A 19,289-nucleotide genomic window follows, 5' to 3' on the forward strand; every position below is an offset into this window, starting at 1 on the left:
CAATTATAAAGGAACCACTTTTCTTGGTCGCAAATTTTTCCGTTTAGATCAGACAAATACAACGACTGAACTACATCCATTTACTAAAATGTCGTTTGCTATCTGCGGCAGGCATGCTTTTAGCAAACGGCCTTCATGTGCGGCTAGATGTGGTAAGTGCTCACCAGGAGACGGACAATCCAAAGCAGTCCTTGCAATGTCGTATAGCCAACTTGCCTGAATACCGTCCGATAACATAAGCACTAGAAGCAACATCCCTGATGATGAGAAAGCGTGAAACAATGGGACAGTTGCCATAGTTAATTGTTGTTCTCCTAATACAGATATTCATTGTTATCTAAACAACATGTAGAGCTTCCCTTATTGCTTTTTCTGGAAATAAAAAACATAAAAACGGATTATTGGAAAATTTCTAAGGATTTTTGGAATTTTCTAGGAAATCGCTTTTGTTACGTAGACCTACGTTAGCTTTTCGAAACGCACGAGTACTTACATATAATCGCGAGATGGAGGAGTAATCTGAGTCAAGGATTATTGTTCTGTTTATTTTTAAGAAGTAAAAAAAGGAACCAAACGTTAAAACAAGTTCATCATTTTTTTTTTGGTGGTGAGATTCAAAAAGTACGGCTTTACTATGCCCCGGAAGTTCGCACAAAGGACGAACACAAAATGACAGCACAAGTTTCTATTTCAGAAAAAGTCAAGTCAAACAGAGAATCAAATCAGACAAAACAATAAGCACATCAGCAGCTTTAAACAATTCAAAACTGCTGGTAATCGGGTTTTGCATTCAATAATAATGCTAGTCGCCGGAAGGTAATTTAATTGGATAAGGGTTGTGGGGAAGAGTGAAATGCACTGGACAAGATCATTTTATTATTCACGTGACTGGTATAATGAAGAATATCTTCCCCATGTCATCTTTTTTTTTTTTTTTTTGAAGGGCAGGGAAAAAGTGATGACTTTAAATTCGATACGCAAATAAGACGAATGTAGTGATTGCACACGATGAGTCCCGTTACCAAGTTACATGATGATACATTTTCCTTTTTCAGCCCATGGATTGCTCTTCTTGTCCGGGGCGTGAATAAGTGGATCTGTTTTTTCATGTTCTTCGATATACTCCCTCATCCTGCAATTCGAAATAAAAATATTTTAATGTGATTTAAAGCCAATCACAAGTACGCGTGAAAATATGCAATCAAAATCGATTTGATTCGGCATGATTACATCGGAATAGGATTACACAAAAAAAAAAAAAAAAAAAGGGGGGGGGGGGTGGAAATTCACAAGAGTTGTTGTCGGCTGGCTCTCCCGGCGACTCGGCTTACTGCGTGTCACCGTGCAGCGCATGCGCAGAACTATAGGCTTCAGACAGCGAAAAATGCTACCCCTGGGGTCTCCTCAAATCGATCGTGAGACACAATGCGATCAATACTTTGGAGAAATTCACAGTTGGTGGTACACTGGTTTAAATAAAATTAAAGTTCACTACTGGGTTGCCACAGAACACGAAGATTTGTTGTTACTAACTGACCACAAACACTTAGCATGTTTGATTTTACAGAGATTCACGAAACATGATGATGAGCTTTTGTTTGCTAGGATTTGAGTCATCGATTGGGAGGAAACCTACACGATTTTCTACTACCAAAATAGACAAAAAAAAAATATAACGAAAAATGTTAACAAACAAGTACTCACGCTGCAATGCTTTTGGAGAGTGGCCATCGTTCCATAGTCGCCTGGAACTTCATGTTCTCAATTTGCTTCTTGAGCATATCCTTATCCATCTGAGCTAGAATTGAGAGATCCAGGTTTGAAGAGAAATGGGAGCCGGAGCAACCCGCTTTATACCAGAGCAAAAAATCGATCGACCAAACGAAACGAGTTGGTGGGGGAGAGGACACGCCCTGCCAGAGTCAGTAGCACGTGACCTGGTTTCAACCAATCCGGTCAACAGCTGCGGAACGTGTGTAAAAAGCAAAAAAAAATCCTAGCGGTTGAAAGAACAGAGCAGCTGCCGTGAGTGAACGAGAGAGCAACGAAGCGAGAAGTGCGAGTTCAGGCCGGAAATAGGGCCTATCTTTATATACTCGCAGTTTTCACTTATCATCGGATGCCATAAGACTGCGGAATAAGCGTGACCTTCTACATTCTATACCCTCTGTCTATCTTTCGACTTATTTTAAGGTTTTTAGATAGAGAATTCCGGCGGTAATCCAATTTGGACATGCGAAGATAATGATTGCAAGAAGTCACGTGACAACACCAAATTCAATTTGCTGTTTGGACGAAGAGTTGCAGCACTTCCCCCAACGATGATATACAATTGCTCCCATATTTTGCTTGTGAAGTTTGTAAGCTGCCACTAATTGTTAATACTTCTGTCAAAGTTTCAAATGAAAATATTTCAACCCAAGAGGTAGTTACTTCAACTTCTTTAATCGTACGAATCTTCGAAACCTGATCACGAAATGTTCAGCCGTGTGGGGATAACACGCCGGTTGCGTTCCCGCCAGCCACATATTACACATAATACGTAAATAAATAAAACATTGCATAATGGCTGTGCTCACTCTGCCGTCCCGCCCTCATCTCAATATAACACATGGGTATAGGTAAGTTGTATGATGTGTGTTGACTACGAGACGGCTACCATGGATACGCATAGTCCTGGAGGAGCTGGTGCATGGCTGACGGGAGTTGAGAAAGTGGAACGCGCGGCGGCGCAGCGTGTGGTGATAGTTTAGAAAGGCCATCATTCAGTATACCAGCTGGCAGCGTTCGCGGTGATCGTCAACTGTATTATTCCTGTTGGTCCAGTGTGCGACCATTTTTGCACGCCGTTTTCGTCTTTATCTCTTTTTGTTTATTGTTCGGGATGGACAGATGTGCGCGGTTTCACAGTCAGCAGATATAGCGGATTGAAATCCGCGGATTAAGCGTTCTTTTTTCCCCGTTGGCAATCGATTTACGTAACGATCGTGACCAGCATTTTCGGTTGTTGGTCTTGAAAGCTCTTTTTTAAATATTTATCATTTTTCTTGATGACTGGAAATTTGATATGGCGAATAATCAACCGAGTGATCCGATTGCCAGAGTTCGCTCTATTGATAGCCAGCAGCAAGTGACGGGCGAAAGTAGCCGTTGCAATAGTCGCAGAAACAGTTTCAGCTGCTCGAACCGCGGATCCGTCAGCTGTTTGGAAGAGGCTCTCTCTTCTGTTGTTGGTGTGCTGCAACTGTCAGCCAGTCAAGAGAGCCTCAATGACGAATTCAAACCGGAAAGTGAAATCGAAATTGCGACTACAAACATTTGCAGCTCATGCAAAGAAGAAAATCAAATTCAACAAGCTCTTTCTGTCCAGCTAGCTAGGCAAAGGTAACACATAATTCATCTTTGTCTGCCATTGCTCCGTGAGTCACGCAGTTCATCGATCTTGTCTCAAAATTGTTGTCAACAGGAGCTACTTGCACGGAAGCGTTGGGCCTTTCCAATCGCTATTGGGCATCACCGAGCTCAAGCGCACTTTATCCGATAGCCAACTGAAAATCTTTATTGGGACATGGAACATGAACGGCAAGGTATGTCGATTTTTTATGGCGGGCAATTAAAAATTTAAGTTCAAATTCCAATTTTTGTTTGACGTGTTTAGCGTCAATCTTGCAATTCTACAGCCAAATTGGCTACGCAATGTTACAGTAGGTTTAAGCTTTTGCGTAGTCGATGCTTTAGTATTTAAATCAAACGATTTCAGTACGAGATTCCAACTATTTGATAAAGACGTGCGCTTGAATTTGATTTTTGCCTACTCGAAATCGAATTTTTTCTCGTGTCACGAGTCACATGAAACATCACGTAGGGTGCTGTCAGCATTGCTTAGCCATTCGTTAGTCTCAACAAACAAAGACGGCAATGCACACATCACCGCTTTTGAAAACCTAACGAGATTAATTATTCATAAACGAGGAATATTCAAGCGAGACTATGCTTTGAGGCATGAAGTATCGATTTTACCTTGCAATGAATTATAGACGCCACCATCTACGCTGGAGGATCTTTTGCTTCCGACTCCCCTTCAAAGTCTACACGATGTTGTAGTTATCGGCACGCAAGAGACCAATGGTGAACGAGATGAATGGGAAGTCGGACTCCAGGAAACGCTGGGACCAGGACACGTTCTTTTCCATTCCGTCGAGCTGGGCACAATCCACCTGGCCGTTTTCCTACGCAGAGATCTGATTTGGGTGTGCTCGGGTATATAATCGTCTATCTTGAAACTAATATTCTCCTAGATCATTATCGTTTTTTTCTTTATCGCGATTTAAGTACCAGAATCGGACACGCACAGCACGCGTGCAGGCAGCGCATTCCGGACGAAAGGGGGCGTGGCTATCGGTTTTAGCATCTTCGGCACATCTCTCCTCTTTGTCAATTGCCATTTGCCAGCTCACGCTGAAAAGTTCGCAGAACGTGAGCGCGATCTCAAAAAGATATTGTTTTCGCTGGATTTGCCTAAAGAGTTGCCAGTTCGTAAGAAACAACGAGGTAAGCGAACATCTCGCCAGTCTACGAGGTTATGAACGTTAATACCTGAAGCTCGTTATTTGTTCTTTCATCAGATGTTACGAGCAATTATGATCTGGTTTTCATGTGCGGCGATATGAACTTCCGAATTAACAAACCTCGGGAGGAGGTCGTTGATATCGTTTCGAAAACGTGGGTAGACCCTTCATCTCCTTGCGAACGGGGTCTAACAATGCTACTGGAAGCTGATCAGCTAAAATCCAGTCTTAAGAACAGTATTAAATGCTAACTTACATGTACGGTGCTTTTTAATGAAAAATACTTTTTGCATTCCAGACCGAATATTAAAAACGTTCAACGAGGCCGACATTACTTTTGCTCCAACCTACAAATACATTCCTGGAACGAATGATTTTGATGAAGATAAACAACGGATTCCTTCCTAGTAAATTCTATCATTGCTTCTTCATTAAATTTAAACGCAGTTTAACCCACAAGCCTTTAATTTGTTTTACATCCCAGTACTGACCGGATACTATGGAAGGAGCGTAAAGGTGCGCATGTGCGATGCGCTCACTATGACGTGGCAAAGCAATTAAAATGCTCTGATCACATCCCTGTCTGGGCTGCATTTCAAGTGCCTATCAAACCTGGAAGGGAAACGTAATTCAAAACAACCAATTAACCCCCAACAAATTAAAGCTCATAAAAATTGAATTTCTGCCTTACTAACAGGATACCCCTATCTGCTGGAACTTTCAATCGGCCTGTTTACTTAGAAGGAATGAGAAGACGTCTACAAGCCTGGGATCCTAACAAGGCTTCACTGAGCAATTCTGCCTCTTGTAGTTTACAATGAGAAACGAAGCTATTTAAGAAAATGCACAACAATGCACTTAGTTTAATTTAAATACCTCAATCTGTTGGTAAAATCTCAGTCGAATGTTTTCCTATTCTCCACGAACAAAGATATCCTCAACTAGGTCACAATTCATTTCAAACCGAATTACTCTTGGTGGCAAAAGTAGATCCGACCACATTTTCTAGCAAACCTGCTATTCGGTCCACTACTATTCCCATAATTGTTGCCAAAGGGGTTACCGATTACCTAAGAAATTGAAAGCCCTAAATTCCCTTTGTACTTACTTTTTTGGGCGTCATCTCATTTTAAAAATATGGATTGCTTCAACACCGCTCACTGACGTGCCCCCGTTTCTCATACGTAAAGTCAAACTGCATAGGATTTCCGCCACAAACATGCCAAATATTGAAATTGTGGATCCACTGCCGAACGATTAAATCACGCCTAATCAAAAAGGATTTACGTTTTAATGTGTTCGTATGAGAAGCAGATGTGGGCACCGATGACAGTGAACTGTTCATAGTACGAAAATAAAACATGGTATTGAAAGGCACAAAGCTATTGTGCGTAGTACTATGCAATACATTACATAAGAAAGCCGCCCAATAACGGTAATATTAGAATCTCTTCACAGGGATCAATGTAAAGTTTCAGCCAATTGAAATACAAAATATCCCTTCTGGACTTTCAACAAAAACTGGCGAGGTACTTTGTTTTGTTCCCGAACGTCGAGCGAAGTTTGATTTATTCGAAATATCTCACACTTTCACAATTTACCATTCACCATGAAAATTAAATATTTAAAGGAAGAAATGTTTACCCTTTCCCGATAACAAATTTCGGGTTAAGTCAAAACATCAATAAATACAAGTATTTTAATTCCACCATTTAAGGTAAGTATCAGTCTCGTAAATTAAACTTATTATTATATAAATGTTTAATCATCATTGAGGATGGATGACGTAACATGAAACAACTAATTAAGCGATGTTCATAAATACGAAAAGCGACTTTTACCTGGAAGTATTCCACTAAACTTGTGCATAACTCTCGTTGACTAAATGTCCGTCTCCATCGAAGACCTGCTGTAGCTTGGGCTCACGCTATTGTTATTAGCCTGAATTTTGCGCCTGTGGGTATTCGCAGCATTTTTCCTAGATATGTTGACGCTACTACGTTGTGTGGTGAGCGGGCTGATCTCCGACTCCGTATGCAAGAACACTTTAGGATCTTCCAACGGTAAACTAGCCTGACCTGTTCACAACAGTTAAGGTTTTAGGATAAATGTTTGGTAATCAACAATAGTAATTTCCGCAAGATACTGTACTTTTAATTGTGCCACATGATCGGTTTGTTGTCAGTGTTCCTTGGCAAAATATACAAGTATTAACGGTTTTCTCTCGTTCACCGATGAAATTCGGATAAGTTTGCGTCCCGTGGTCTACATATTGCAACCCGTCTAAGAAGGGCATCGAATGAGAGGTATGCATGCCGTTAGAACAATATGATGGGAAGCCGGATCCGTTCGGAGTTTGATCGTGAAGCTCGCGTTGTCTTTCATTCAGCACTTTTGCCATTGTTTCAGCAGGCACTGTCATATCTGCGCTTAAATCGACATCATCGTCGTCATCATCTGGAGGATCACAAGAACTTGTTATTTGGTTTACTGTCAGTAATGTTTCTTGTAGCTTACCAGGTATAGAGTATATCACAGTTGTTGAAGGAAAAGCTGATATAGGGACTCGAATAACTTTTCCTTTCTTTTCAGGCCGATATCTTGGAAGAGACTCTTGTTGCATGTGGAATTTTGCTTTATCTTGAAACTCCTGTGGGAGCTAAAACAGAAAATGATGAGGTAATGGCATATTTACGATGATTGCAGAGTACAAGTTTCTTCATACACTTTCTAGTTTGCAATCTGAGAAGCTTGATGGCTTGCAGTGGAGTAGTTGAATAGCAACAGAAATGTCCAGCTTAAACCTTTCCTGTAAAACCAGAAGTAGCTATAAAAATCTGAAAAGACTAAGACCAATCAATCTTTGTACATTTTCAGTTACTAATTTTTTGTTGATTCTCTGCAATTCTTCACGCTCCAGGTTGAGAGCTGAAATAGTATGGACCAGTGATATTTTTTCTGTTTCATATTTGTTGATGTTTTGAAGTAACTGTAATCATTTCAACGATACATATTATTACGCCAAAAAGGTATTTTTGGTAGTTGTTTACCTTTTCTTCCAAATTTTGGTTGACAATCAATAGTTTTCTATGGCCCTCTTTTAATCGTTCATATTTATTTTTAAGGTCATAGAGCTCACGGTTAATATCATTAATATCAACCGTCTGTGTTTCCTCCATGTACGAAAACCTTAAGTAATAATTGAGATAAATGGGATTCTGACAGCACACGGATATTATATGATCAATACGTTGCTTAATTATTTAGCGCTAATAGCCTTATTAGAAACAAAGGTGTTTAATAGACTAAAAACGTCACTACGGAAAATTATCCACGTCAAAACAAACTTATCAATAGGGACTAGACAACGATGCCATTTTGGTATTTGCTTGTTGCTCGATTCCCATTGTGGCATTGTCCAAGTCCAATCTCAAACCTGCTCAAACGTCCATCTGTCCATGTCCATTCACCCCATTCCGGCTTCCGCATTGTCCAGTATGCCTAATTGGAGAAAAATTAAATAATATAGCACTTCTTAACAAATAAAAAAATGAAATAAGGTTGGACTTTTTCCCATCAGTCAATAGCATATAATTTTTCGTTTTCTTCTTTCACAGCTGTTCCAATATGATGGATCAAACCGTACGACATAGCCTACATATAAAACAGAAAAATTTTATTTCGTAGTCTCATTTCGTTACTTTTTTTTAAATAGTTTGATATATAATGGCCGGTGTGGATTGGGAGAATAATAAAGCAAATTGATTCTGAAATGTACACAAAAATTGACGTCGGGTGACGTGTTTAAAATTTTATCTGCCATAAATGCTTTATTGTTATTCACAATTTTTGTGTGTGTTGACGGTAACCCTTACGTTATGGTTAGATATACGGTCATTTTATTATTCTGGCCACGTAAGAAAAATAATTTATTCAAACTTAAGTTCCCATTGTGAAATGTGTTCAATCCACTGTGATCTTTGCAAGGAGCCTCCATTATGCATGTCGCTAACCTGAGTTAGTGAGTTTACACTGTACTGACGATGTTCCCCCAAGGCTCGATTGTAACGAAATGTTTGTTCACGCTCAATAGAACGAACAGGGCTGAATCCAATATGAGCTATCCACTGCGTGAGCTTAATGTCAACTGTGGCCGTTTGCGCTCCGTTTATTCATCGTGACAACTGAGAAAATTCTCTTGGCCGCATTGAAATTCACTGTTGTGTCCATTCCCAGTAGTCTTAAAAAAATCAAGTGCGTTTGTGTTAGCAAACGAGGCACATTTTATACCCCAAGCCAACGTATTGGCTCTTTATCTGCATGCATAATATGGCCTATTGTACTTTTCCCTTTTTCTATGTGAGTGTGTTTTCGTTGTCCCGTATTGCTTTGAGTTCACGAATACCAAAAAAGAAATAGAATATAGAAGTGACTGGAAATGGGATGAATGTACAACTACCTCAAAGGATCAATATGTTGACAGTAAATTGGTAGAAAAAACATGAAGCTGCATAGCGTCGTATGTCTTGTGTGGCGCCAACTAGAACAGCAGCCTCCAGTGCAACACTAGCTGTGCAACAGACTAAAAATTCCCAGAGTAAAACGAGCCTTATGTAGCTCACCGTGCCCAAATGTGATTTGTCAATCACCACATCTATATCGTTAACATTTCTGCCGACGCCCTGTTCACTACAACAAATTATCTAACATGTTTCTAGTAGCATCTAGACGTGAAAATTGATGTGGTGGACTGCTGCTGGCGGTATACCGCTGCAGGAGGTGTGAGGTGTGTTATGAAACCCAAATTTTATTCCACCAGTCTACTGGGATTACTGGCCAACAATGTAAGACAATCGGCAACTGAAAGCGAGCTCAGTAATATATGCATTGCTTACGTTTTAGGCCATCAGTTCGTCGTCTTTGTTTTCTTTCGTTCTTGACATGCGAACAATTCAGGGCTGTAAACGTTGGATCTTTCTGTCATCGTCTTTTTGTCGTCCAACAGTGGGCCAGTCTTAGTGTGAGGTACTTAAGAGAGCCGAGAAGAGCCTGTTGACTTGACGTGATCTGGATATTCTACGTTTGCAGACTTTTTCTACGTCTTGCAGTTTTGCATAGTGGAAATGCCAATGCCCTGGGATTCGTGGCAGTTACACAACTCTAACTCGAAAAAAAAAATCGTAACACTAAAGTTGATTAAACTATGCATAGCCCCCAGAATTGGAGTGAGCCTTATTAGAACATGAACGGTGAACTTTAGATTTAGGGAAGGTGTTTTGAACAATGGATACAAACTCTAGTAGGTGCATTGGCCGGGGAGGCGCCACTGTCGTTGTCCCCCATCACCAGCTAGGTGACTGGGACAGGGAAAACGGAAAATACACAAAAGGAAAAAGAGCTGCAAAACCATGAAACCAGATGCAGCATGTAAAACTGAAAAAAAAACACTGCTAAGGACATAAAAAACCTACAAAAAACAATGAAAAAAGGAAAAATCTAGACTGGACGAGCTATCACACGAACTAGCAAGCACAGCAGACGACTAACGGATCTTCTTATAGACCTTATTAAGATCCAAAGGTATGGGTCAAGCCTACCCCCTAGCGGCGCGTTTCAGTGTGAAGGGGTGCCGTGAACAGCCGCTTTTTATTTGGCTTGCCGCATATGGCATGGTAATAGGCTATTCAACGGTAGCAGGCGACTACCACATTTTTCGTAAGTTTCTGTCATATGTTGGATTACACGGTTTCGAACAACATTACAAGAAATGGGAAATACAAGAGTGTGTTGTATTTGTGGTGTTTCTACAGTTTATAAAAATAAGAATAGAAATTCCCGTAGTAATGAACATGTTTGTTATCACAATGTATCTACCATTGGAATTCTGTGAATGGTCATCGTTAGCATTTTCAGTGTTTCTTGTTTTGTTAGCGACCAACAGATCCAAATTCTTTGATGGTATCCAATCAATATCGTTTACATTGCAAATGTTAGCTGGTTTACCTAGAATACATAATGTCAAATAAAAGTTATCAGTGTTGTTATACAACTGAAGTTTACCTGATTGGAAGTGGTCAGAACAAACACAAATAAGTCCAATAGGGAAATTATCATAATTCGTTCCAACAACTTCTTTCCATGCAACAAGCCTCCTTTCCAACAGATCCTTATCAAATGGCAATAACTTTTTGATATTCGGGTTTGGAAACTTAAAAAAACTACGGGAATTTCTATTCTTCTTTTTATAAACTGTAGAAACACCACAAATACAACACACTCTTGTATTTCCCATTTCTTGTAATGTTGTTCGAAACCGTGTAATCCAACATATGACAGAAACTTACGAAAAATGTGGTAGTCGCCTGCTACCGTTGAATAGCCTATTACCATGCCATATGCGGCAAGCCAAATAAAAAGCGGCTGTTCACGGCACCCCTTCACACTGAAACGCGCCGCTAGGGGGTAGGCTTGACCTATACCTTTGGATCTTAATAAGGTCTATAAAGATTATGAGTTTTAGTCATTGCTACTTTCCAATTACGCACAGGCCATTATATTTGTTTCATTGCGGATTCAGGCTTCATAGGCCTAAAAATTTCTAATTGCATGAAGAATAAAGATGACGTCTTTATTCTTTCTACTTAAGTCTACCTACGTGTGGCGAGTCAGTATAATTTGCATCTACAAATGAAAACGTAAACTTTAGGGCACCACTGGTAATAAAATAAGCTACATAGGACTGTCGCTAGTAAAACTAGCTAGGATGTTTCCGTCATTCAGCAAAAGCTATGGCTTTATGCAACGGTTAAACGACCCATAAAATTCTTCACCTTTCAACAGCTCACTCGTACGTTAAAAGAAGCTAGCCCAGCAACCAAGCATTTAAAAAAAATAAAAAATAGAAAAGTTATTGACTTCTAAAGTGCCTCAACAACTTTTCTTTCAAATAATTCCCTTTTGCTATGACGACAAGGGTAAAATAATAAAAGGATGTCCTGTTCAATGCCAAATGACTGGAATGGAAGAGAAATCACCCTCGAGAATTTAAGCGTTCTCCCTTACGTCCATTTGAGTTCTGCTCTAACAAGGGCGTAGTGCCACGAATCCATTTTCCAATTCTTTTCCAGACTTCTAGTCCAACGATTTGTTTGTATTGGTTTGTTTAGCTCACATACCCTGCAACTATAGCTCTAATTTAAACAATCCCACTGATCAAGGAGATGCCACTTCAAAAGCCACAACCAAATCAGCGTTTTCCTATACGAGATCCCAAACCGGGGCGTCTGAAGTGAGGGCTGTGTAATTCATGGGGGCTTGATCTCAAAGGCATCGCAAATCAGGCGTATCCAACTCGAGTGAAACAAAGGAAACGCATAAAACTGGCCGCGGCTTGTTTAATTGCCTGTCATAAGTACAGCGGCAGCCATCATAACTGTGTCATTTATCTAATCCAAGGATGGATCTAGCAATATGTTTGGGACTGAGTTGTTCATGTCTTAGTGACAAAATGAAAAGCTTTTGCGTTGCCCCGATCTTGTCTGCCCATTTAATGCGGAAACATTAACGAAGAAGTACTTCTCTATGATGAGTACAACATAGATATACATCAACCAAGCAAGTTAATTCTACCACAAGAAAAAGATTCCTTATTTTGGCCTATGACAAGAAGAAAACACATCGGGATATAGCAATTCGTTGGGAAATGAACTGTAACAGACTGGCCGAATCGCAGTTTTCTTTTAGCTTGTAAGAAGACGTAGGATATAGACGTCTATATAGAATATTCAACAATCTTCATCATACACTAATTGCGGATGAAGACGATGTTACGTAAGTTACGTCTACAGTCTAGCTCACTTGCTCTTTTTTTACGATAAAAGTTCTTGTGTTGCGGTAGGTTTAGAATTTCATGACGCTTTCTCCAGCCTTCGCATTGGGCCTGTTGAGATAATTTGATTAATAAACGCCATCGTTAGCTAATCGTATATCGTCTTCATCTTTTTGTTTTCATTATGCTCACATATGAACAAAATAGAATACGACGTTGAATGGCGTTCGTCTTCTCCATTTAGTTAAGTTGTTTTGCTTAGAAATTACCAACATATTACGCAACGATGTTGAATGGCATTTCCTGTACTCTATTTCCTATATAGCTTAGAACTAAGTCTATTCTCATACATGTTTAACTAGTGCGTTTTCCACGAATTTCGTCAGAAAATGAGCTCAGTGGAGCTAAGATTCTGACTAAATGGGCTAGCTCAACTCACGAATTTACTATAGGCTTACACATTATGGTGTAACGAACAAACAAAAAAACAAGGAATAAAAGATTTATTCTATTCCAACTAAATCAATTGGCAGCCAAGGCTTTCTATTATTGAGGGACAATATCTTGATGAAGTTACGTTCTACTTGCACGACAGGCGAAAGAATTCACGGGACGCGCAAGTGTCACAACGATAGCCATTAGACCTACTTGGAGCGTGTATAATCCCGGATAATGAATAGCAAGCCTGCTGCCCATCCCTTCTTATCTTATGAAAAGACGGCTCACGTCGTCGCGTCACCATTTTTTTTTTTTTTTAAGGCCAGCTCAATTTCTATTGCTGCGTGACCTTCGTTGTCCAAATAATTCACCATATACATAGCTATGATGAATAATGTCCGGGAACGATAAGAAGTAAAATCCCAAACGTAGAAAAAACATGTTGGCCAGGAGCTGCTCTTTATAGCTGTTCTATATAGATGCTGAATCGATATAGAAATCTTTTCTATAGCCTAGACATATTACATAAGAGCAGCAAGACCTGCAGACATGACGTCACCAGGCCCACCAGACGAAGAAAAGATGAACAATGAAAAATGAGGCTGACTTTTTGCTATAGAAATGAATGATACACTTGGGGGGCATGGAATCGATTTCTCACCATTCGGCTGTCCATCTATCTGACCAAACCCCGTTCTTGCAGAGACAAAGAAAAGTTTATCGCTTCTTTGTAAATTTGATGCAGAAAGTTTGTTCTCTATATTGACTCCATTCAAAGCTTATTTCAATCCATACCAGCAGCGTTGGGCTATTAAAACAGCATCGAGCCTCATTCTATGAACAGAACGAGATCATGTTGTGCGAAAGGGAGGAACAACGTATCGTCAGGAGAAAGCGATGGTCCAGACACCTTCGTTAACGATCTAAAACTTAAGCACATTGAGAAATCCGTGGTGTGTGACGAACGACTCAGAGATCCGCTATATTCAGCGACTCTGATAAAAAAAAGGAAGCCAAAAGTAAACGTGATGGATGACCAAAGGGAATACGGTCGGTCTTGTTCAAAAGGGAAAGAAAAGGAAATTCAAGAGATTCGCTGTAGTGCGACATTTATTGCTCCCTAGGAAATTCTTGTGTGTACCAGGCTAAATCAATACTTGACTTTGTGGGCTGTGAATGACCAACTTCCCGCTGATGACAGTCAGCGTTTTGTAAATGTCAAGTCTTCATTTGCTAGTGCCAAAACCACTCTGCTCCACTTTTCGATGAAACTTGAAGCAATTTGGAAACGTTGGGCTTATTCCCTCGAAATAAAAATATGGTTGGCTGTCAAAACAAAAGTCCTCCGGCGTGTCCCTTGCACTGAGATGAAAATAATTATTTAAATAGCACTATATACGTGCCCCCAAGTCTTGCAAAATTTTCAATCAACAGCACAGGCAAATGAACGTATGGCGTGGCTGTTGTCATTTATTGTACTTAATTTTTAATTCGTTTGTGTATAGTACAGAATAAGGCGAATAAGTAAATCACCAGCAACTGCTGCCTTCCAATCTGTTCCATTTAGGCGACACACAACAGCGTGAAACGAATTTTTCATTTTCACCACAAGCTGTGCTACTGTGTGTTCATTATATACTTTCTCTCTGCGCCGTTACATGAAAATGTGTTGATTTCTGCGGAAGTGAAACCAACCAACTGCTGCACGGCGAAACTTTTTCCATCCGTCGTGAATAATTGTATCCACTTTCTCATAAGTTTCCACCAGTTTTCGACCTGGAAAGCCGATTATAGTATCCAAAGTGCTGACGTATAGAACAAAAAAGAGGGGGTGGTAAATAAGAAATTTATTATATGTTGTCAACAAGCAAGTCGACAAACGGAAGAGGCTTAAAATTAAACGTAAATATGATTTCGTTTTGATTTTTTGATTTTCCTGGCTCTCTATTCCGCCCTCTTCCAGCTTATCTATATGCTCACGCCCACAGCGTGCGTTCCGGATTTCTAATGAAAATTAATGTAAAAATTGCATCAGGAATTCCATGTAACGCCCTGTTGGTTTTACCACCTAGAACCGACTTGGAACCTCTAGGAAAACTTGTCTCTATGGAAATGGGTATGTCTCTGCAAAGCTCTCTTGATGTCCTGACTAACAGACTGTCCTTTTTTTTTGCAGGAAAAATTCTTCCTGAAGGTGTTGGAGAAGTGCAAGAATATGTAGACATTTGTGACTATGCAGTTGGTCTCTCAAGGATGTTTGAGCGCAAAGTGATCCCATCTGAGAGACCTAATCATACCCTGTTGGAAATGTGGAATCCATTAGGAACTATTGGCATTATTTCTGCCTTCAACTTCCCTGTGGCCGTCTATGGCTGGAATAATGCTCTTTCTATGGTTACCGTTGCCGTCGAAACGGACAATCAATCCTGCGCTTAAACTCGATAGGGCCTACATTTAGAAGCTTAAATCCTCAGTTGCACCATTCGCTAATCAATCGCAGCCCATTTGATGGGATATCCGTTCCAGAGAACGGGATAGAACTCCTGTACATAAGATTTGAGATAAAAGCAACTATCACGTGACATCGGAACCCAATTTCGCTTTCTTTTTTCGGTCTTCAAGTGGCAGATTTATAAGAATCTTCGCTTGTTACGGTGGTGATCGTTACCTAGCCATCCTGAGATCCCGATCTGTTTGACTACACTCCGACGCCCTTCACCAACAAAGTGCGTTCTTTTTTGGTGTGGTTTTTATCAGCAGCCCGTTGAATTATACGTAGTGGCACCTTCTAATGTTACTTAACTGCAAAAGGATTACGAGGAAGCAGAAAAAGTGAAATTGAAACTGCTGTCTGAAGTTGTAGACGATCGTTTTATTCACGTTTAATGGGCAAACCCATTTTAAAACTCTTCCTGTACATCTCGCTCCTTTTTTCAGCTCAAAAGATGTAAAAGAGAGTCAGTCCGTAATTCAAAAGGAAGCCAATGCCAGAGCAATTTGCTATTCAAACGTATAGTTAACTGAAACGATAGGCTTTTTAAAATAAAAGAGCAAACAAGAACAGAGTAGAAATTGATTATAGGCTACACAAGAACCGTGTTATAAGTGAGGGTGCCGCCTCAAGAAAGAAAAATGTTATTACTCTTTCTTTTCTTCTTTGTTCCCGAACGGAGGCCTCTCTTCCCCTACATTTCATAAACCGTTGAATCGATCCAACATCCAAATGAAAAACTTTTCTAATTGCCCCGGTTTAATTTTGTGCCATCAACGTTCGCTACTGCTCAACTTTCTTTCGACATCATATATACATATAATCACCGCTGTCATACTGCTCCCAACTTGTCTATCATACATTTCCTTCTACCTTATTAATTGTCTGACTGTTAGGTCGACGTAGGCGAATGTCTGCGACGCACAAGATCGATTCGTATATAGAATTTTATTGCATAATTCTATTTATGTTGTTAAAGTTATGAGTTTGCGATTGTTTATAACCCTTCACGAGCTCAATGGAGCATTGCACCAGCACGTTTGGCTTTCAAAACATTCAACGTTCTTTATAATCATTGATTTTTCTGTACTCCATGACATTTGCCAGGAAACCGGAAGACGAACAACCATGGAATTCGCTAGTACTACAACACGCCAAAACGATTCATGTTATTATATACCGCAGAGCCGGAAAGCAGCATATGGTTGCAATAACGAAATTTGCCAACTGAATTTCTGATTTGCCCGGTTAATTTGATAACGTCTAACCGAATAAAGATAATGGCGATCTGGGATACATATATCCTTTCTGATGATTGTGCCAATGTTTCTTTACGCCTACGATGTGCAAATCCATAACCAGTCTGAGCGAATTGGATAGTCTGGCATGACACCCCCATCGTCATTAGAGGTAGACAAATTGCAATATCCTCTGGCCAATTTCCATCATCAACATTACTTATCTATATAACATTCACAGCCGGTAGTATCATACGTATATAGTTCACGTTATGGAGAGTCAAAGGTGCAATGTCATTTTCCTGGTACAACATTTGAAGTCAAACCCTTTTTGATCGCAATACCAACTCAATTAGTTCTACCTGTCCTGTCCATAGATTAAGAAAGATCGTCTCTATTGGTTATATCTGGCTGGGTTTACCAAATATCAGCTATATTTTCATCCCGCAAAATGCTGGTCTTTCATTAAGTACTAGACCAAACGTTTTGTACTCGGTTACCTAGGTTACTCCAATTCGATCCTCAATCCGAAAACCTTAAGCTTTCTTGTCTGCAACCTTTAAGCATCATAAAGGTAAGCCCTTCAGCTGCAAAGGACGCTGAATTGTGATTGGGAATTACGTCACTGCTGGCCGTCGATAACGGAGTATACACTTTCACCGAAAATTGCAATGTCATCACGGCAATTGGCAAACAGTTGGCAATAGGATCTTCACGTGTATCCTGTATAATAGGAACACGCGGATGTGAACACAACGACCCCTATTCAAAAGTTCAGTCGGTCGTTACACGGGAAATGGCTAAGATGCTGAACACTATGCTCGACATTGTCCATCAAGAAATGTCTGTGTCCATCGTTGATCGTTCACCAACCCTATACGGCTGCGAACAGCAGATTGTCTTTAATAATTCCTTAAGGTTGCTGATCATGTCATTTAAAAAAATAGCCAAAAATGTAATAAAAAAAAAAATGCAATAGCAAAATTGATAGTCTATTGGGTATACAGTTTGTGATTGATGTTGCCTGCGATCAGTCAGTTTGCCCGGCTGATCGAAGAAGCCGTAACGGTGTATAGTAGTTGATTGCCTTTACGGCATAGCCTCCACAACAAGGAAAATGGTTCACTATACAAGACGTTTTCTATTGCAACAAAGATTTTTATTTGATATTGATGTTTCTACGTCGAATTCAAATTTAAGTTTAATTCCAAACTCGGTGTGCTGCTTTAGGACGTTGTGTGTGAAACTACACGGAACTGTTGATTCAGCCAAGTTTGTCACAGCGACAACAAGAAACACCATCAGGACTGAGAGCTGAATAGCCATTGATTGAAACGAAGAATTGGAAAGAAAATAAAGGAAAAGATTCAGAGGGTCGATGCTATATACGTCACCTTCTTTGCCATCCGTAAGCAACAATGTGTACAATGTTCTACTATATGTGATCCGCTTCCTGGTATTCGAAATCTCACAAAAGGGTTCTTGTTATACCGTCATGTATATTCATTCATATTTTGCATGGATTTAAATACAAATGGATGCATCGTTACTTTCATTTTAAAAGAGGACACTAAACGTTCTTTCAAAAACTGTCGTGTTATAGAAATCCATCCATTAGACACCCTTTTGGGTTGGTCATTTTTGAACTCGATTTTTCGTGATTAAGAATACGAGCAAGTACATGTTAAAAACAACCCATGTCATGTGCAGCTTGCATAATCAATAAAATAGAAGGTGCATAGAAAATTGTCTTTGAATCATTTCCTCGTGTTTTTCTTTTATGTCTTTCAACCGATACGAAACATTTCAGTAGTTTCCAGCAGTTGGTAACGTGGGCAACAGCTCGGACGACCACAAAATTGGTATCTCGTTATTGCTTTCCCTGAATTAGATCCGACTCGATCCCGATATCATTTATATTTTCCATAGGAAATACGTAGGTTTTTCCTCGAAACAAAGACAGTATGGAGCTTAATGGAAAAGTTTCACGTATAGCCAATAGCTTATACATCAGGTTTGTTTTACTCTCGTGTCCTATACTCATCACAAAGTTCTTTTGTTTGTTATCAAGTTAACTTTGATAACGTTCTTTACACATCGATCCATTTTTCGCATGTAAACAGGGCGGGGCTGGGATTCAGAGCTTTTGTGACGCCAATCGCGCCGTCACGCTGCCATCCAATTCATTTCACAAACATCACAACGCCCATAACTTGCGTGCAATAAAACCAGAAAGCGGTGCGTACGGGGTCTATAAAAGTTGGTGACCATCCGACCGCATGGAAACCGTATTTCCAAACGTGTTTGTAAATTGGGCCATGAGCCAGCAGCATGATTATTACAGCCAACTTATATATAGCGTCTAAGCGGGCAGTTAACTTTAAACGACCAGCTTTTTCCTCCCCTCTTATAGTCTCCTATGTAACGTACATTTGATCTATACCTATATACATAACGTATTGCCGTTATATAGTGGGAATGTTTGTAGAGAATTCCTGGAACTTGGAATTCCCTGGTTTGGCGTCACGCGAGTACCAATATAAGACCAAGCATTTTCACAGCCTTTTTGATTTGCCAATGACCCCTAATATTCTAGAGGAAGTGGAGGCATAAATCAACATTTTATAATCGATCAAACGACTTGGCCTTGTGAATTTTAATTCATCTTGTATGATGTAATTCTTTCTTTGATATAGCATTGGTGAAAGTGGGCTGCATCATCAAAT

The 19,289-nt window shown here is 39.9% G+C and overlaps 2 protein-coding genes and 1 long non-coding RNA gene across 8 annotated transcripts; 1 reads left to right on the forward strand and 2 right to left on the reverse strand.

Annotated features, from left to right (window-relative positions):
- Positions 1-1,037: 1,037 nt before the first annotated feature.
- On the reverse strand, positions 1,038-1,698 carry LOC123471554. Its single transcript, XR_006646319.1, has 2 exons — positions 1,538-1,698; positions 1,038-1,466 (listed from the first exon to the last, which is right to left on the reverse strand). It is a non-coding gene; the product is annotated as an uncharacterized LOC123471554 (long non-coding RNA).
- A 1,369-nt stretch (positions 1,699-3,067) lies between these two features.
- Positions 3,068-5,449, forward strand: LOC116929850 (inositol polyphosphate 5-phosphatase E). Its single transcript, XM_032937212.2, has 8 exons — positions 3,068-3,384; positions 3,467-3,587; positions 4,038-4,260; positions 4,333-4,551; positions 4,626-4,805; positions 4,867-4,975; positions 5,053-5,193; positions 5,266-5,449. The coding sequence occupies exons 1-8, from the start codon at positions 3,068-3,070 to the stop codon at positions 5,387-5,389; spliced, it is 1,434 nt and encodes a 477-aa protein (XP_032793103.2). The 3' UTR covers positions 5,390-5,449.
- Positions 5,450-5,700: 251 nt separating this feature from the next.
- LOC116929854 (tight junction-associated protein 1) lies at positions 5,701-10,110 on the reverse strand. Of its 6 annotated transcripts, none has more exons than XM_032937216.2 (8): positions 9,464-10,110; positions 8,136-8,222; positions 7,619-8,069; positions 7,438-7,557; positions 7,294-7,377; positions 7,086-7,227; positions 6,720-7,025; positions 6,121-6,646 (listed from the first exon to the last, which is right to left on the reverse strand). In XM_032937216.2, exons 3-8 carry the CDS (start codon positions 7,745-7,747, stop codon positions 6,450-6,452), a joined length of 978 nt encoding a protein of 325 aa, XP_032793107.2. In that variant the 5' UTR covers positions 7,748-8,069; positions 8,136-8,222; positions 9,464-10,110; the 3' UTR covers positions 6,121-6,449. The 6 variants fall into 6 exon arrangements, with proteins under 6 accessions (XP_045029025.1, XP_032793107.2, XP_032793108.2 ...); XM_032937217.2 differs by having other exon boundaries at positions 9,028-10,110; XM_045173090.1 differs by adding an exon at positions 5,701-5,836 and having other exon boundaries at positions 6,410-6,646; positions 7,619-10,110.
- Between the last annotated feature and the right edge of the window lie 9,179 nt (positions 10,111-19,289).

Source organism: Daphnia magna, linkage group LG1 (genome assembly GCF_020631705.1).
Source record: "Daphnia magna isolate NIES linkage group LG1, ASM2063170v1.1, whole genome shotgun sequence".
Lineage (NCBI taxonomy): Eukaryota > Metazoa > Arthropoda > Branchiopoda > Diplostraca > Daphniidae > Daphnia > Daphnia magna.

Bases quoted from the DNA above. Each gene is read 5' to 3' on its own strand.
- LOC116929850 (XM_032937212.2), top strand. From the start codon at position 3,068: ATGGCGAATAATCAACCGAGTGATCCGATTGCCAGAGTTCGCTCTATT. The intron at 3,385-3,466 runs GTAACACATAAT...TGTTGTCAACAG, and splicing joins GTCCAGCTAGCTAGGCAAAG to GAGCTACTTGCACGGAAGCG. The intron at 3,588-4,037 runs GTATGTCGATTT...AATGAATTATAG, and splicing joins CATGGAACATGAACGGCAAG to ACGCCACCATCTACGCTGGA.
- LOC116929854 (XM_045173090.1), bottom strand. From the start codon at position 7,747: ATGGAGGAAACACAGACGGTTGATATTAATGATATTAACCGTGAGCTC. The intron at 7,026-7,085 runs GTAAGCTACAAG...GTGATCCTCCAG, and splicing joins TGTGATATACTCTATACCTG to ATGATGACGACGATGATGTC. The intron at 6,647-6,719 runs GTACAGTATCTT...TGTTGTGAACAG, and splicing joins ATCATGTGGCACAATTAAAA to GTCAGGCTAGTTTACCGTTG.